Genomic DNA, 17,511 nt, shown 5'->3' on the forward strand with positions numbered 1-17,511 from the left:
TCAGATGTTAAAAAGTAAAAGGCGTCAAATCGGATTTTGTTTACTCTAATGGTGGCCACATTTTTCCTTCAACAGTGGTAGAATGGAATTAAATAGTTTGAAAAAATACAGAACAGTGCATCACTATTTAGTAAAACAGCTGTATTAAGAATATACACATCCAGTAAATGTAATGAGCAACATTTATTTAACAAAAAGAAAAAAGACATTTAATAAAACTAAAATAAATATAATAAACATGCCTTTAAATCTTAAACTGTAATGAAGATGTCTTTTTCACTACATACTCCGTGCATGATGTATTGGCACCATAAGAAAAGCATCTAAAACACTAGTCAATTTTGGAACATACTATTTAGTTAACTGAACCTATGTTATGGTCTGATCCACTTTTTAAATGTCATCACTTCCTAAAACTTATTTTTTGCCTACTTGGTCCATACAATCATATGGTCCTTGTAAAATAAGAACATGATGCTCATAAAATAAAAAATGTAATTGTGTTAAAAGAAAAATGAAGAGACAGCAATAATCATTAGGGAATGTTTTCAAGAAAACCAGGCCACACGCTACATTATAGGGTGCTCTGTAATGTTTCTGTTGTATGAATGCAGTCACAAGAGATAATCCATAAATCTTAAAGCTCAAAGCTTTATCACCCTATGACACTTACATCTCAGCAAAAATTAATAATGGAGGGAATGCTGCATGCATATGACACAAAATGTGATATGTCTGCAATGAGGTTTATGACCCTTTCTAGAAAAAGAAAAAATCTGAATGGAACTGATTTGTCACTCCCAAAACCAGTCTGACAATTCACAATTCTCAGTGAGGTCCGGCAGAACCTCTCAGTAGTGGACAGGCACTTAGAAGATGCCCGTTGGCAATTCTTTGCTGAACATCCCAGACAAGTCCAAGTCCTTACTCATCAGATCCTCCTCGACATTCTCTAAGGCCCACTGATGATCCGTCAACTCCAGAGCCTCCCATTCTGCCTAAGAAAAACATTCATATACATAAATGAAACTTTGCAGTCTCAAAATAATATATATATATATATATATATATATATATATATATATATATATATATATATATATATATATATATATATATATATATCATTTGTTTTTTGTAAATGTAAAAATATTATTGGGCAGCTTCTAATTTGTGATGATACCTTGAATGCTTTGTTTGTGTCAGCAGGCATTGCCATTGCAGCACCACTCATCTGTTCCTGCATGATGCGAGACTGATCTGCACCTGTTGCAAACGTAAGAATATTAATTGCATATGTACTTTATATACAGGGCCTACCCTAATTAAATAATACAAATTCAACATAAGAAATATGAATATAATTCTAAAATGATTCTTAAGTTAAACGTTTAAAGTTGTACAACATAAATTTAGCCCTTGTGCTGTTTGAATTATATATTTTTTTTTTTACCTACTCTGGTGTTCAAAGTCAAAAATGACCAGCCTTTTAAAAATTGCTTACAAATGCTATATCATAACCTTATCTGGATCTTTTTGTTAACTTGTTTTTTCAATTAGCACATGTTTTGTACTGACTGTAAGCCTCACTGATATGAGCTTATACAGTACATCTCAGTTTACTCAATTTACATTTTGAGAAAAAGCATTTTCAGGAAAAGTCCTCCTCTCTGGGGTAAAAATTACCAGAACACAAAAGACGACAACTGGCAATAGTTAGATCAATATTACAACCTGGCATCACCACTGGAGTAAGTCAAAATGATGGTGTATTGAAATGGAACATCTGTAAAGTTATTTACCATTGTCTTGTCCAAGAATCAGAGAATACATGCTCCTGAGACCAAAGACATTCAGGAAATACCAAGATGCTGAACTCACCCTGCGGATGTATACAGCACAAGATTGTTTAAAGACACAGCTTTGAGTGATAGGAGAACACTCAAGGGTTTGAGAGCACTAACCAGGAGGCATCTAGAGAGAGCAACTCTATTCCCTGCTGCAGCATCGGCTTGAACCGGAGTGTGAGAGGAAACGGTACCTTTGCTTGAAAGAGAACAGAATTACAAATGGGTTAAGACAAATTCAGTGAGAATAAACTAGAAGTAACCAAACTCTCATATTTGATAAGGGAAAAAAATTGTATATCTTACTTGTGACAAACCCAGAAAAGGTCCAGTTGATCCAACCACCAATAAGGATCATGGGCAGGACGTTTGTCACATTGCCTTTCATCATGTCTGTCAACATGCTTGGATCTAATCGAGCAAATAACATCATCACTTTAATATTTCCACTCAATCCTGACTGTCATCTTATGATATGAAACATGCAGGAAATTATCTCCACTGAGACTTACCAGTCATTGGAGATGGTGGGACCACCTTTCTTTTGGTCTTCTTGAAAAATCCATCTTCTTGATTATTGAAGTAGAATTTTCTCATCAAGAAAGACTATTTTAGAAATACAGATAACATTTCAGTTTTAGTAATGTGGAAACATCTCAAGCAAAATACACAAAAAGATAGCAGGGGCTCACTTGTTTAGGGATGTATTTTCCATTTTCCCGTAAAACTCTGCTCCTGATGAGAACCTGGCTGTGTAGAGAATGTGGTCTTTAGTATTTTGTAACATTTTGTGAGTTGCAAAACACATGTGGATAGGTAATGAAACAGTCCAGTGGAAGTCACCTGTCTGAAACCTGCTCTAATGTGAGCTTCTTGTCACTTTGTAACAGAATCGAGACATAATGGCGGATCACTCCAACCAGAAAAGTAATAAACACGATTGGCAGCACAACCCAAAGACGGATATTGGAGTCCAGGAGGAGCTCGGGCTCAGCCATGCTTTAGTGAAGGGATGTTGATGGGGTATGCCCACCCTGAAACAGACAAATAAGGAGATCTAGTAACCCTTTGACTCTATAATCTAATGTTCAGTTATACTCAAAACAACTAGAAGATCATTGTTAACCATTATGGATTAATGAATAGTAGTACATGTACAAAAAAGGACAGCAATGATACTTTAATAATAAGCTAGTACTCGATTCCCTCAAGTGCCTGATGAAGGTTAAATATGTCAAAACTGCTTCATAAGATGTCATATGGTACATATATATCTTAAATTCACAGAGCGATTTTTAATAAATTAGTTAATATTCATGTAAAGTTCATGAATATGAAGTTCAAACACAGAAAGAGAAAAGCAGGTGCTTCAGATTTCAGTTTAAATACACCCACTTTAACGACGCATCAGGGTTAGCATGCTGCTAATCACCTACTTTCAGGGTTAGGGTGGATGCATCCTTTTTTGACATATACACACCCGCACCGAGCAAATTATATATTTTCGACGCCACATATTGCGACAACTGAGACTTTATCATAATGCATGTATTTTACCTACTCTCGTATTCAAATTGCGGTTTATCTCTTCGAATCACGATAACAGCCCAAACCAGGATGCTAGTGACACCATCGAGCCGCTACTGCTGCTGCTTCGATGTGAACCATAGATGTGAACGAAACGCATTTGTAAAGAAGAATTTCATAATAAAAGTCATTTCTGTAACCTTTTGTTCAAATGTCAAATTGACCTAAATTATCAAATAAATGTGTCAGTAAAATATAACTATGATATATAAGCATTATTATAAATATACCTTTATTTATTTTTTTACCGCTATATCACGGCAATTAACACTAATATACTAATATAAGAATCTGCACTGCACACACTTAGTTTATGGAGCTTAACATATATTTATATTCTATAATCTTAATCTTTATATTCCCAAATCTTAGGACAATAGGACCAATAAAAAATAAGGTCATTAAAATTGTAATTAGCATAAATAAAATAAAATTAGCATAACATTAGTTATTACGGTTCATTTTATTTTTAGATAGCACTTCATAATCTATTACATTTTTTTTATATACATGAACTATTTAATCATCCTAATTTTGAAAGCATAGTGCAGTACAGTATGTCCTGAACCCCAATTACTTCTCAGACATGAGTATCAAATATGAATTTATGAACATAAGCAACTTATTTCATTATCATTGACAAGGTTATGTATAATACATCACATTAAAGCACACAACATTAAACTAAGTAAGAATGGACACAAATTATGTTGTTTTAATAAGCCATTGGGGATCAGCACAGAAATTGTTTCACTCTGAAGACTAAAATAAAGTTTTTTTGTCCAACTAACAACATCTTTAGAAAACTGTGCTTAGAAAACTGCTAGGAAAAAAATTGCTCAATTTCCAAATAACAAAACTCCAAAAGTATTCGCAACACATTTTAATACTGTGGCCTGTATATGAAAACAACACATGAAACATTCTTTTCACAAACCACATACTCTCATACCATATCATACTGGCATATTCATTTACAGGCAGTTTCTGTAGCATTTGGTCCACTAAGAGAAACCACAGCTAATTAGATCTAAAAGGGTCAATGTTAGAATTAAGTAGTGTGGCTGAAGTACATAGAAATGTTTAATAACAGCTTGTAAATACAGGAAGAAAATAAACATAAATATAACAAAGTATGTTGGCAAAATTTATAACAAATCGGCAAATTTAACAATCAATTCCATATTATCGCACACACTCAGTCAACACAAAACGCAATAGGCAGATGTGCACATACCCACACATACACTGCAAAAATCTTTTTATTTACACCAAATCAACGATTGCCATGATAGAACATTCCACTCACCTGATCACAAACATACCGAGACACATTTAGTTCAGGGCGTGTCAAAGGGTGATCAAGTTTGGACATGTTACTTCTATTATGCATTACTAAATGGAATTACATAGAATCAGAAACACCCATATATAGATACTGTCTTGGTGAAAAGTGTGAAAATGAACAATGGTTACATTCCCATGCTTAATACTGAGATATCAAGCTGCCATATTTTCCCCAAGAGAACAGAATTCTATTCACTCTGCAACCTTTATGTAGAACAATGAATCTGTGCGTAAAAAAAAAAAAAGAATCCTACAAAAGAACTTAACCTTATAATTCAGTCAGTTTGATGTGGTTACAGAGGGCCGTACTAAAAGAGGAGAGCACCCATACTGCCCATTTCACTCTGTTCTTTCACAAAGATCTCAAAGTACTGGTAGATGATAGTGACGGCCAACAAGATTCCAGTTCCTGAGCCGATGGCTCCCAGGAAGTCGGCCATGACCGAGAGGCCACCTATACACAGGCCTCCGAAAGCTGCAGCTGTGGGGATGTACCTAAACAAGCATTTAAAGAAAGCTTTAGTTTTTCTATGTTTGGTTCATTCATTGAGCCCAATTAATTTTGAGTGCTCTGTATGTATTACCTGTTGAGTTCATGGACCATAGAAGTTTCTCTGTGTCCCCTCATGACCATCTGCTGTTCTTTCAGCTGTTTGGCGACCTAAGTAACGCAAAGTGTACATATGCCATAAGTCAACTGTACAATGCAGCTCAGTGTAATCAATAAGCAGGAACAGACTAATGTTCTTACATCTTTGGCAGAGGATCCAGACACTTCGATCCAGGTCTTAGAAAAGAAGGCACAGGATCCCAGCATGAAGATGATGTAAATGATGGCATGGACTGGATCCTCCAGTAATGTGCTGAAAGACTCTGGGGGAGAGAGGTAGTAACACAGACCACCTACTGGATAAGCACGAGCTGGTCCTCCACTTGAGCTATCCTGTTAACCGAAAAAACACACACACACTTTATAGGTGCATCAAGTATTTTTATAAAATAATTTGTTATAAAACTCTTATAAGCAAAATAAAATGAGTAGCATTCAAACGGTCACGTACATTTCAAAACAACAACTTCATGTTCACCTGGTGTGTGTGAGTGAACAATTTTAAACATGAATGGGGGTCGGGGCCCAGGGCACTCACCAACTTACAAGGAAATAATTATTTAAAATATTTAAATTATTAATTACTATTACAATTAACATGCTCTGACTCAGAAAATACAGTTCTTGAAACAAAAGGAGTCATAGTTGCTTATTTTAATATATCAATACTGCAATTAGTTACACTATATTTATATTATGAAAATTGTGTTGGACAATGGGGGCTGTTTAGTCACAATAGTTCATATAAATTTTTTTTTTAAAACATGTTACATGTCACTTACCGACCAGGTCCCCAGCAGGTTGACCAAGAAGTTCCCACTGAAGCGAGTGGAGAGCATTTGAGAGATGACGTAAAGGTTGGACACCAGTGCAGACTGCAGGATGATGGGAATGTTGGAGGTGTAGAACAGTTTGATGGGATATGTGTTGTACTGGCCACGGTAACGTGCAGATTTGATAGGCAGGTCGACTCTGAAGCCCTGTGGAGCAAGAATTAATATACTTTGCATCTAATATTTCAAATTTGGATCATTTATAATTGAACTGCAATATTCAAGGTATCATCTTCAGGAAAAACTATGAAGGTAGAGCTTCAGGGCTTGAAAAATATTATAATAAATAGAGTAAAACTGTAAAATTACAGTATTAATATTTAATTAATTTCTTCATTTTCAGAAATTAAACCAACCAGCGGGCCAATTTACAAGCACTTCTTAAAGCAGGTATAGGATGTTAGCACAAATGCACATTAGAAGTAAAGTAATTTATGCATTAAGCAGACACTTCTATCCAAAGTGACTTAAAGTGCATTCAGGTTAACAGTTTTTACCTAACATAAGTAAAACAGGGTCACCCTTCACTCTAAATGATGCAGTGCAGAGATTGATATGCATGTGTTGTGTTTGATTAAATCAAAGGCTTTGTTTTTTTTTATTGCACCGAGCCAAACCAGAAGGTAAGGTGAGGGCCCTTTCACAGGTGAAACCCAGTCATTCCAAAATAAATCTGCACAATCTGGAGTTTAGTGTGAGGTGAAAAACTTCCCCAGACTAGTTTTTCATGAACCATAACATACTTGGACTGAAAGTGACTTATGTGTGTGTTGTGCTTATTACATCACTATCACCAAGGAACTTCTCTTGGCAATGTGACCACATCTTTATGCAATGACCCACTAACCTGAAAGTATATGACCACCGCAAAGACAAAGATTGTAGAGATGAGGTTCATGAGATTGGGCAGGTTCTGTCTGTAGAAGGCCTCTCTCAGTGCTCGCACTTTATCGGTACGAGTTGCCAACAGGTGGAACAGAGCAATAATGGCTCCCTCAAACTCAGTACCTGTACATACACCAACAACATTCAGTCCGCATCACTGAAGACACCACAGAATGGTTCAAAACAAGACGCTACATCCTAAACACAAACCTCTTCCTGTGTTGACTGTGGTTGGGCTGAACGCCTTCCATACGATTGTCTCACAGATGTTGGTGGCGATGAAGAGAGAGATACCAGAGCCCAATCCGTAACCCTTCTGAAGCAACTCATCCAGCAGCAACACGATCATACCGGCTACAAACAACTACAAAGAATATACAAATACAGTATTAAAAGATTCAACATAGCCTAATTAACTAAAGGATAATGGATAATGTTCTCCACAAAAACAAATCACAAGATAAGGAGATCCAAGATGTTGAGCCGTCAGTCTTTTGTGTAGAAAGCAGATGCGAACACAAAGGGACAAGATTATTTGAACAATGCCTGCAAACGTCACTACGATAAACAGAGCAAAGGCCAATAACTTGAAGGCAGCTAGGAAGAGAAATGGTTCCACAATAAAGCAAATACAGATCCAATATGACTGTAAAGGGTCACTGTCAGTGATAATTTCTATGAGGAGTACTAAAATTACATGTACACAATATGCAATAATAATGACTGAAAATGGCAAATGTGTGGAACCGAATGAATCTGATAAATGGCTTAGCAGAAATTGTTATTGGCTGAATAGATGTATCGGTTTACAAATATATCAGTTTATCACAAAGTCTGAATATTTCAGAGAGAATGAATGTGAATTTACCTGGATGATGATGAGGAGGCAGATTCCAGCACCCATCTCTGAAGGGTCTCCATACATGCCAGTCATCACATACACAATAGCCTGGCCAATGGTGATGATCATACCAAAAACTGGTGGGAAGAGCTCACAGTTAGATATCTTAACAAAACAAATGCAATGATGACGTTAAGATGGGTTCCCAACAAGAGTATTGCTCTAGGAACAAATTTATATTTAATCCCCCCATATAATAGGATGTTATAATATCTCTTACGTTTTTGAGCTCCGTTGAAAAGCGCTCTATCTTTAGGTGTGTCTCCAACCTCAATGATTTTTGCTCCAGCCAGCAGCTGCATGATTAGACCAGATGTAACAATGGGAGAGATACCCAACTCCATCAGAGTACCTGAAACACACATTATTCAACTGTAAACTTAAAGGTGCTGTAGGGAACTTTTGTAAAAAAATATTTTTTACATATTTATTAAACCTGTCATTATGTTCTGACAGTAGAATATGAGACAGATAATCTGTGAAAAAAAATCAAGCTCCTCTGGCTCCTCCCAGTGTCCCTTTTGCCATTTGCAGAAACTCCATCGCTCCCGGTAAAAAATAACCAATCAGAGCTGCGGTCCGTAACTTTGTTTGTGTTCAAAATGTAGAAAAATTTATATAATAAGCGAGTACACCATGAATTCATTTTCCAAACCGAGTTTTTGGCTTGTCTTGAATCACTAGGGTGCAGCTATAATAAGTGTTTATATTCGGACTATTTTAGATTGTTTCGGGGGTACTGCGGCGGAGTAACCCGGTACCTTTGTGATTCTTCATAGACATAAACAGAGAGAAGTAGTTCCGGCTACGAGGTTCTTCCGCAAGACGCAAGCAGCTCTGTTTATTAACCGCTAGAGCGTCAAAAGTTCCCTACCGCAGCTTTAATCTAATTTACCAAAGACTGATGACTGATATATAAAAAAATATATATTTTTGTAAATTATGTATTAGTTTTTAGCAGATATTGATTTTCCTCAAATCGGCCTGAATTAATTGATTAAATGGTATAATGCTGTGCTATTGTTATTAATCTGCCATTGATGCTTGATTAAATCATTTGTCCTCATTCGACAAGGGGATGACTGATTCAATCACTGCTTGTGCTGCTGCTTCAGGTATACACACCTCTGTTGGATGCCAGGATCACTCTCATCCAGTAAAAGGGATCGGCTGAATCTGAAGACATAATTCCAAAGAGGGGAATCTGGAGGACAGAGATCACAGTAGATCATTCAGAAAAAGTTTATGGTCTCTGACAGCAAATAAAAAACGCATCCAAAGATAGTAATGCTTAGTTTGAGAGGTTAATGAGTGCACAATAATGATTTTGTTGATCATCAACAGCACTTCAGAGAGCTCTGGAGTTTGAATGAGAGTGAACAAACCTGGCAGCACACCAGAAAGATGAACAGGGTGATTGCGGTCCATAACACTTTTTCTCTGAACTGAATCTGTGGGGAAGAGATTCAATTTAGTATAACTAAAGCACCACAAGAACAAGTAAAGCAAAAATATGATGTGATCAAACTGCATACCCTCCTCTCTGGTTTCTGGATCTCTGGTAAAACCGCACAGAATGGCTTGATCACTTCTAGGAATTTAACTTGGGAAATAAAAATGCACTTAGGTTACCAGTTGTTATGCCTAACTTGAGAAAACAAGACAATTTCACTATCCTAAGAGGTCTTGGTGATTCGGGTGACGTGGCTTTAGAGTTTCAAACAAGTTACTTGAAATCTGTCTCTTGCAACGTCATCATTCAATCCAAGAAGAAAAGCCCCGTTTTGAATAACAAGATCAAAACCCTCATGTCCATTAAATGCGTGCTAAAAACTAAAACAAATCACGCTTCGAAACAAAAACTATCATTTACAATTTCTGACGTTAGCAGAAATGTGAGTTTATTAGTTATATTTTAATTATGCACCATGTTCCCAGTTAAATTATTTAAAAGCACACGACGTCTATGCAATGAAAATAAACAGTAAATGCATTTGTGATCAGCCTAGTTTACTGAGCAAGTACTAGCGGTCTATGGTCGCTTTAAAAATCAGTATTACAAATGTAACCATTAAAACCACATTTTAGACAACTATAAAGTGCGTGTTTTTGTAAACTCGACAATAAAACAATGAGGAACATGAGATTCTGACAGTAAAATACAGTTGCTAATCTATAATGAATGAATGAAGCACTGAAGCTAAACAGTTTTTTAAATAGCAGTTGTTTATAGCTACAGAATGCATTCAACTCCTTTTTAATAGAATCGGAGTAAAGTAATAATCATGACGACTCACTGGCCATGGTGTCCCCTCTGATGATGGTCCCAGTCTAGCGGTTAGCGAGCACCGGTCAAAGAGGAGCGCACTCAGGACACGTCATCACCCAGAGCACAAATACACGTCAGTATCTGTGCCACAGAAACAGCGGGTTGGATGGATGGAAAGCATGAAATGTATGAAATGGGCGGGATTAGTGGCCCGGAAGTTGTCTTTAATACAGGTATGATTGTAAAAAATAATTAAAAACTAATATGTTTTGCTGTTTCATTTGCTGTTTTTATGTAATCGAAATTTAGGGTTCTAAGAGGTGAATGTGTTCTGACGTAGATTACAGCGTGAAAGTTTAAGGGTGTCACGTGTCATCTGTTACTTTTCTCAGCGCAGACATAAACTGACAAACCAGAATAATTTATGATATGATAAGAATTTAAAGACTTTTACTGGAGTTGATTTCTGTATTTATGCTAGGACAAAAACGTTGGCAGGTATGTATTTAAAAGTTTATGCAATTTAGTATACAGTTATCCCCTATAAATAAAACAAACACGTGCTGAGATTTGAGTGTTTTTGAGATGGGCTTCCTGCGACTCAGAAAAAATTTCTGACTAATGAGATTGACAGATGCATTGATGCAATGGCCAAGGTTATTGTTTACAAAGAAAGAAACCTTAAGTTAATGAGTATGTTAGAATTATTATTTTTTTTAATACAAACTACGTTCAATTAGAACATAATACCCACAGTTAAGAAGCACATCATAGCCTGTCAGTGTTTAGCTATACAGATTGTGTGGTAAATTCTTTAAGTCTGCTCAAAATAACTTAAATATTAGTATTCACGTCTAATTAAAAAAAATATATGAAGTCATTGAGTGCATCTTCAACAATATCGTTTAATATAGGTGACACAAATATCCGACAGGGGGCATCCCTTCATCAGAAATCCGGAGGCTCTTGATTCATGGAAAACCTGTTGCCACAAGGACCTGACTGCAGTGTTGACTCAGAGGAGGTATCAGAGCCCCTGAACAAAAAGTACCAAGAAGTTCTATGATTCTAAGGTAGTTTTGGAAATCATACCACATTTATTTGGACATATAGACTACCACATCATATTTACACTATTCTGATTATCATTTATCAAATTATTATTTGATACCATCACGGTAGTTCCACTTCAGTGCCTTCTGAATCTTAGTTCAGCACAGTCCTGTGATTTGAGATTATGAATTGATTTGAAAAAAAAAGGTGATTCACTTGGTCAGAAATCTGACCGATTTAATCTGATGTATTTTGGTTATTATATAATTATATTAAAAAGTAGCAGTTTTATGAGTTGATGTTATTCACATCACAGCAACATTTAAAACTTGATCATGAATTATTTAACTGACCCTTTTTAAACAATTATAGTTCATCAGAACTGATTTGTTGAATGGGGATAATGTGATTATGACAGCAGATTATCCTAGTCTGGTGTCTGCAGCTGATGCAGGCCAATCTGACACAGATAATCACTGAGCCGTACTAACATTCACACCAACCAGGGACTGAACAAATGACCGAGCAGAGAAAACACGGCTTTTCGCTCGTTCTTTATATACGGTACATTTATGCGCACATCGGCTGATTCTGTGGTGTGCTTGTTCTGGTTAGAGATGAGCCGTTGTCTGCACTTTAATAAAGAGATACTTGTTCAAACTGGTTATATAATGATGAGTGAACTATGAGATGACACAGGGTTGAGGCCAAGCAAATACCACACAAATCACACATACCGTTCTCACCAAACTATTCATTTTCTTTGACTTCTCAGTGTTGTGTCATATAAGGCAAAAAAAATATCATTTTGCACTTTGTTTGTGTGTGTGTGTATGTATACCTCATGTACAAAAAATGAATACAAATACAATAAATAAATAAAATCAAGAAGGATGTGGAATCTAGAGTGAGAAGAAAGTGGCATGATACATTAGCAAAGGAAATTAGTATTTCCACAAATGTTTATTTTCATGTAAACCAAGTCCACTTCTTTTATTTTTATGGTGTTTGTATTTCTCTGTGAGATATAGTCCATTTGAGCTGCTATTTTCAGATGCTGTTGACATAATGCAAGACTTAAATTCTGCAGTTGCTACATAACTGTGCTGAGTTATAGGATTTATTTTATGGATTGTGGATGAGAGATACAAATTGCCTTTTTCAGTGCCTTACATAAACTGGTGAAGTAAGCTTATTTCATTTCATTTTTAGGAATTAAACTGCCATAATGAATGTTGTTTTTCTTCTTGTTCTTATAATCAATCGAACAATACCAGGCACCAGTTCAAATGCATATTTCACTGGCTTAAATTTTCCTCTTAATGAGCTGACAAGCCAATTAAGAAATGTTTTCCTTGTGGACAGACTCTTCCTGCAGTCTTTGAACCAAATCAATTGCATTAATAAAAATAAAAAAATAACAAAAATAATTACTCTTTCATGATTTCGTTTTATTGTGTATTTATGCAGTTAAGAAAAAAAAGTATTTATTTAAAATAAAAATATTAATATAAATATTGTGTTAAAATATGTGTTACAAAAAATGAATAGTGTTTAAAATATATAATCATTTATAATAAAATATATAATCATTTATAATAAAATATTTTCAGATAATTTTAACTTTTAAGAAACTGCAATTAAATGCGGATGCTGACACTGAAAAGAAAATGGTGCAGAAACGTTTTCATTCAGAAATTGCTGGTACATTTCACAAATAATGTACAGAAATAAACACATTAAATTAAACCTGAAATTTTGAAGTAGAAATACAAAAAAAAAAAATCTTTTTTTTTCCAAATTTACTCTAATAATCTTTGATATATTTCCAACTTTGAAAATTATTTACAGTGTATCAGGCATCTTTTGGGAAGTTATTGTTACTTTAAAATTGTGAAACCCATTGTTTAGTTTCTCTGTGCTCTTTCTCCCAGCTGTTTAATGACATAAAACCATTTAAGCTTTATGTAAACTGGTTGGCCTGGTGCACATGGTATTTCCCAACATCCTGAGACATTTACTTAAGTGACACCCTCATTTATTTATCACGTCAGAGATATGATCTCTAAGCCTTTGATGAGGCATGACAAATTTGTTTAGGCAGAGTAAACTCTGGTTAATTCCGCATATTGTCTGCTCAGACACAATCACTAAACTGATACTGTCTACAAACTACAGAGGTAAATTGTTGCATTATCATCAAATGTCAGAGCTGTTTTTAGATTAGTGTTTTTTCCCTATATTTAGATGCATCTATAAATACTGTTAGTGAGTTAGAGAGGTGTCTGATGAGTCACAATGTAACAAAAACCAAGAGTGCAATGCTATAATCAACTGGGAAGTCAAAATATTTTAAACTTAGTTCTTTTTTTTTTTTTCTCCTTAAAATGCCATAAGCAAAATAGTAAGAATGCCTTTGGGTCCGCACCCAAAATATGTTCTTTGAAGTATTATACACAGCAGACTAGTTGCATGCCTCTGAAGACATTCAACAGAACAACAGAACACTTTACAAATGCCTGAGACATTGTTAGATCAGGGCCACTGAATAACATTCAGTGCTTCACTTGCCATTTGACCAAGTTTTAAAAGGAAGAATCAGGCAAAAAAATAAAAAATCTGACAGTATTCATTGTATTTGTGTAATTCCATACACATATACTATTGCTTTATAAGCTGAGCACAAAAGGGGAAAAAAAATGTAATTCAACAGCAGTTTGTACTAGCAATTCCATTAGAAAACACCTTCCATTAATGTATGAACTACACTGTAAAAAAAAAAAAAAGGTTTTAATAAATAAATAGGTTGTAATTAACATGAACATGCGTAAATAATTACATAATTTTAGGTTATTGAAAACCACTTTATAAATGCCATAAATATAAAGTTTTACTTTTTTTTTTTTTGTAGTACACTGTAAAATCTTTATTATTATTATTATTATTATTATTATTTTTTTTTTTTACAGGTTTCACCTTCATTGCATTGTGATTTAGAGTTAACAGAAATGGCTATAAAATTAATGGGTAATATTCTGAAGAAAAAAAATGGAATTAAATATAATTAATTTTTAATAGAAACAATAAAGAAATATAAATAAAGTAAATTGAATACATAAAAATCCAAAATTATATATACAGTACAGACCAAAAGTTTGGAAACACCTTCTCATTCAAAGAGTTTTCTTTATTTTCACACTGAAGGCATCAAGGGCTATTTGACCAAGAAGGAAAGTGATGGGGTGCTGCGCCAGATGACCTGGCCTCCACAGTCACCGGACCTGAACCCAATCGAGATGGTTTAGGGGTGAGCTGGACCGTAGACAGAAGGCAAAAGTGCCAACAAGTGCTAAGCATCTCTCGGGGAACTCCTTCAAAACTGTTGGAAGACCATTTCAGGTGACTACCTCTTGAAGCTCATCAAGAGAAGCCAAGAGTGTGCAAAGCAGAAATTAAAGCAAAAGGTGGCTACTTTGAAGAACCTAGAATATGACATATTTTCAGTTGTTTCACAGTTTTTTGTTATGTATATAATTCCATATATAATTCCACATGTGTTAATTCATAGTTTTGATGCCTTCAGTGTGAATCTACAATTTTCATAATCATGAAAATAAAGAAAACTCTTTGAATGAGAAGGAGTGTCCAAACTTTTGGTCTGTACTGTATATATATATGTGTTTGTGCGTGTGTGTGTGTGTGTGTGTGCATGTGGAAAATATATAATGTTTTATTTTTTTGCTTCAGACCACACCCCTTCCATTTTCTTCAACTTTTTAGGTGGACAACCAAGAGTGTGAGTTATGTAAAACCAACTTAGTCAACCTTGTCCTATCTTTCTGCCTCTGGGGGCTTCAGCTGGCTGAGCTGGTTTGACAGAATATTCATATTACAACACACACATCACATAGAAATAAGACTGGATAGGAATTTAAATGCATTCATCCTTTCTTTTATTCATGCACTTCTCACTTTCTATAGCAACAGAGCAATTTTAATTGTTTCTTGCACAAACAGAATGAGCACTCAAAGCTATTTTAATGAAATAAGTCAAGTCTATATATCTGATCAGGAATATGTCGGTGGATAGATTTAGTTAAGGCCTGATTAAACACATGTTGACAGGGCAGTCAGTGAATGAAGTCAACACAGTCCGGTTCATGATATATGGGAGCAGCGTTTACGTCATGACGGTTCTTATGTAAGATTCTTATTCTTTCTTGGCCTGGTTTTCTCTCACTCTTTCTGACTGTGGTCAACAACTAAGGGCCATTCATGACCCTACGACTGGCTCTGTCATTGTGTGTTTATGTCTTAGTCTTCTTGAATTCTTAGAGAAGACATTCTTTTTTGCTTTTTTCAGTTGCTACCTGTAACATGTGAGGTTGGCTGGTGAAGCAGTGCTGATGTCTTTTTCCCACTTGTTTGAATGTTTCATATGACGAATCATGGCCACAGAACACATGCTTACAGTGGAACTGGAATGGGATGAAATATTGATTTCCAACAAGTGTAAAGTCGATGAAGTGACCTCTATAAATGACCCAGCTGCTACACTGAGGATCACACCGATGACGGATACAGGATCACTCCTGAAATTCCCTTTTCTAAAATCTGAAATTGACCTGTCACATAAGAAAGGAATACTAGACCTCAATGGATACCTGAAGCAATAGTTATTTTCTCCCTACAGATATTCAATAAGGTCCAAAAACCCACTAGAGAAAATGCTTTTATTTTGCATTTTTAATACAATTGTGTTCATTGTAGTTTATATTTCTTCATAATTTTTTTTTATATTGATTGAGTTTATTTATAAACGTTTTAATAATTTGTAAATACCTAATTTATTATGTATTTATTTAGTTTATTCCATAATCGTAAATGTTATATAGTGAAATGCCTCTCTTTGAAAACAGAAAACATTAAATAGAATATTATATATTATTATATATGTAAATTATAAATCAGCATAATAAGTTTGAGTGGATTTAAGTAAACATAAAAGTGAATTTAAGTAAACATAAATTTATTTATGTACCTTTCATTTATTGATAAATGTGTTTTTTTATTATTTATTTGTAAAATTGATCAAATTAAGTAATACATTTTGCTTATATATATATATATAAAATATGCGGTCAAATGCACCATTTTAAATTTAGAAATGTTTTGTTCTTTATAATTATTGTCAGCATAATAAGTTAAGTTAATTAGAACTGTTATTTAAATAAAATTATAACTTTTTAGTTACTTATAAATGTTGTATTATTTATAAAAGATCTATATATATATTAATTTAATAAAATGTTAGTGAAAATGCTGCAATTTTGCATTTTAATTTTAATTAATGTATAATTGATAGAAAACGTACACTTTTATTTCTTTGTTTTATAAATGTTCATTTATATTATTTTCTTTACAAGCTAAAATCTTGTCCCAGTTTGTGTATCAAAAGCGTCTCACACTGGCACTTGGAAAGTTGAAGAGAAAATATCAGAACGATGATTAAGAAACTAAATATTTACACGTGTGTGCGTATAAGTGTTAAATCAATTCAGAGAAAGGAACAAAGAAAGTGAGCAATGCTTTGCCCTCACAATGCTCTATTCTTAGGAACACAGAGAGAACAGAAGTAGAATAGAATGAACTGAACTAAAACGGAGCACAGCTGAGTACCTGTAATGAGCATGCATGTTAACTCTCTAAATGAGCCAGCTGCATGCTTCAAAACCAGCAATTACATAAGCTGAAAATATCCCCCAAACGTTTCAGATTGGGGATGATTTCATTTGATATTTGCCTGACATTTTAAAGGATGCGTAATTAACGTATGTAGGCCAACACATGATCCCCAGCGCTAGATAAAAGAACTAAAAATATAGCGATTTCAGTATTACCAAATAGCTCTGTTGCCATGGCAACCCCTGTTCTGGAGAAGAGGTGATGCCAAGCTACACTGACAAACAAGAGCATGCTAAATCAGACAACACTTGCACACATGCACTGACCACTAACCATTTACATTTCTGTTGACATCCATGATGTTACATCCAATCACTGGAACAATGCAGTCCACTGAGACACAGGATAAAGCAGAGAAAACAACCAAACAGAACAAATGATTAAATTCAAAGCCTATAAAGCCCATCATTTGGCATCTGAAGCCCCCTGTGGAG

The 17,511-nt window shown here is 34.8% G+C and overlaps 2 protein-coding genes across 3 annotated transcripts; both read right to left on the minus strand.

Moving 5' to 3' along the window:
• Window positions 1–124: 124 nt before the first annotated feature.
• emc3 (ER membrane protein complex subunit 3) lies at window positions 125–3,532 on the minus strand. Of its 2 annotated transcripts, none has more exons than XM_026261167.1 (9): window positions 3,409–3,532; window positions 2,691–2,881; window positions 2,540–2,597; window positions 2,360–2,453; window positions 2,154–2,258; window positions 1,965–2,046; window positions 1,803–1,882; window positions 1,184–1,266; window positions 125–998 (listed from the first exon to the last, which is right to left on the minus strand). In XM_026261167.1, exons 2-9 carry the CDS (start codon window positions 2,843–2,845, stop codon window positions 870–872), a joined length of 786 nt encoding a protein of 261 aa, XP_026116952.1. In that variant the 5' UTR covers window positions 2,846–2,881; window positions 3,409–3,532; the 3' UTR covers window positions 125–869. The 2 variants fall into 2 exon arrangements, with proteins under 2 accessions (XP_026116952.1, XP_026116958.1); XM_026261173.1 differs by having other exon boundaries at window positions 3,405–3,524.
• A 770-nt stretch (window positions 3,533–4,302) lies between these two features.
• sec61a1b (SEC61 translocon subunit alpha 1b) lies at window positions 4,303–10,457 on the minus strand. Its single transcript, XM_026261180.1, has 12 exons — window positions 10,308–10,457; window positions 9,546–9,613; window positions 9,396–9,461; window positions 9,136–9,214; window positions 8,231–8,362; window positions 7,978–8,087; window positions 7,320–7,473; window positions 7,072–7,232; window positions 6,174–6,371; window positions 5,533–5,724; window positions 5,366–5,442; window positions 4,303–5,276 (listed from the first exon to the last, which is right to left on the minus strand). Exons 1-12 carry the CDS (start codon window positions 10,312–10,314, stop codon window positions 5,090–5,092), a joined length of 1,431 nt encoding a protein of 476 aa, XP_026116965.1. The 5' UTR covers window positions 10,315–10,457; the 3' UTR covers window positions 4,303–5,089.
• Between the last annotated feature and the right edge of the window lie 7,054 nt (window positions 10,458–17,511).

This window comes from Carassius auratus, chromosome 6 (genome assembly GCF_003368295.1).
Source record: "Carassius auratus strain Wakin chromosome 6, ASM336829v1, whole genome shotgun sequence".
Classification (NCBI taxonomy): Eukaryota; Metazoa; Chordata; class Actinopteri; order Cypriniformes; family Cyprinidae; genus Carassius; species Carassius auratus.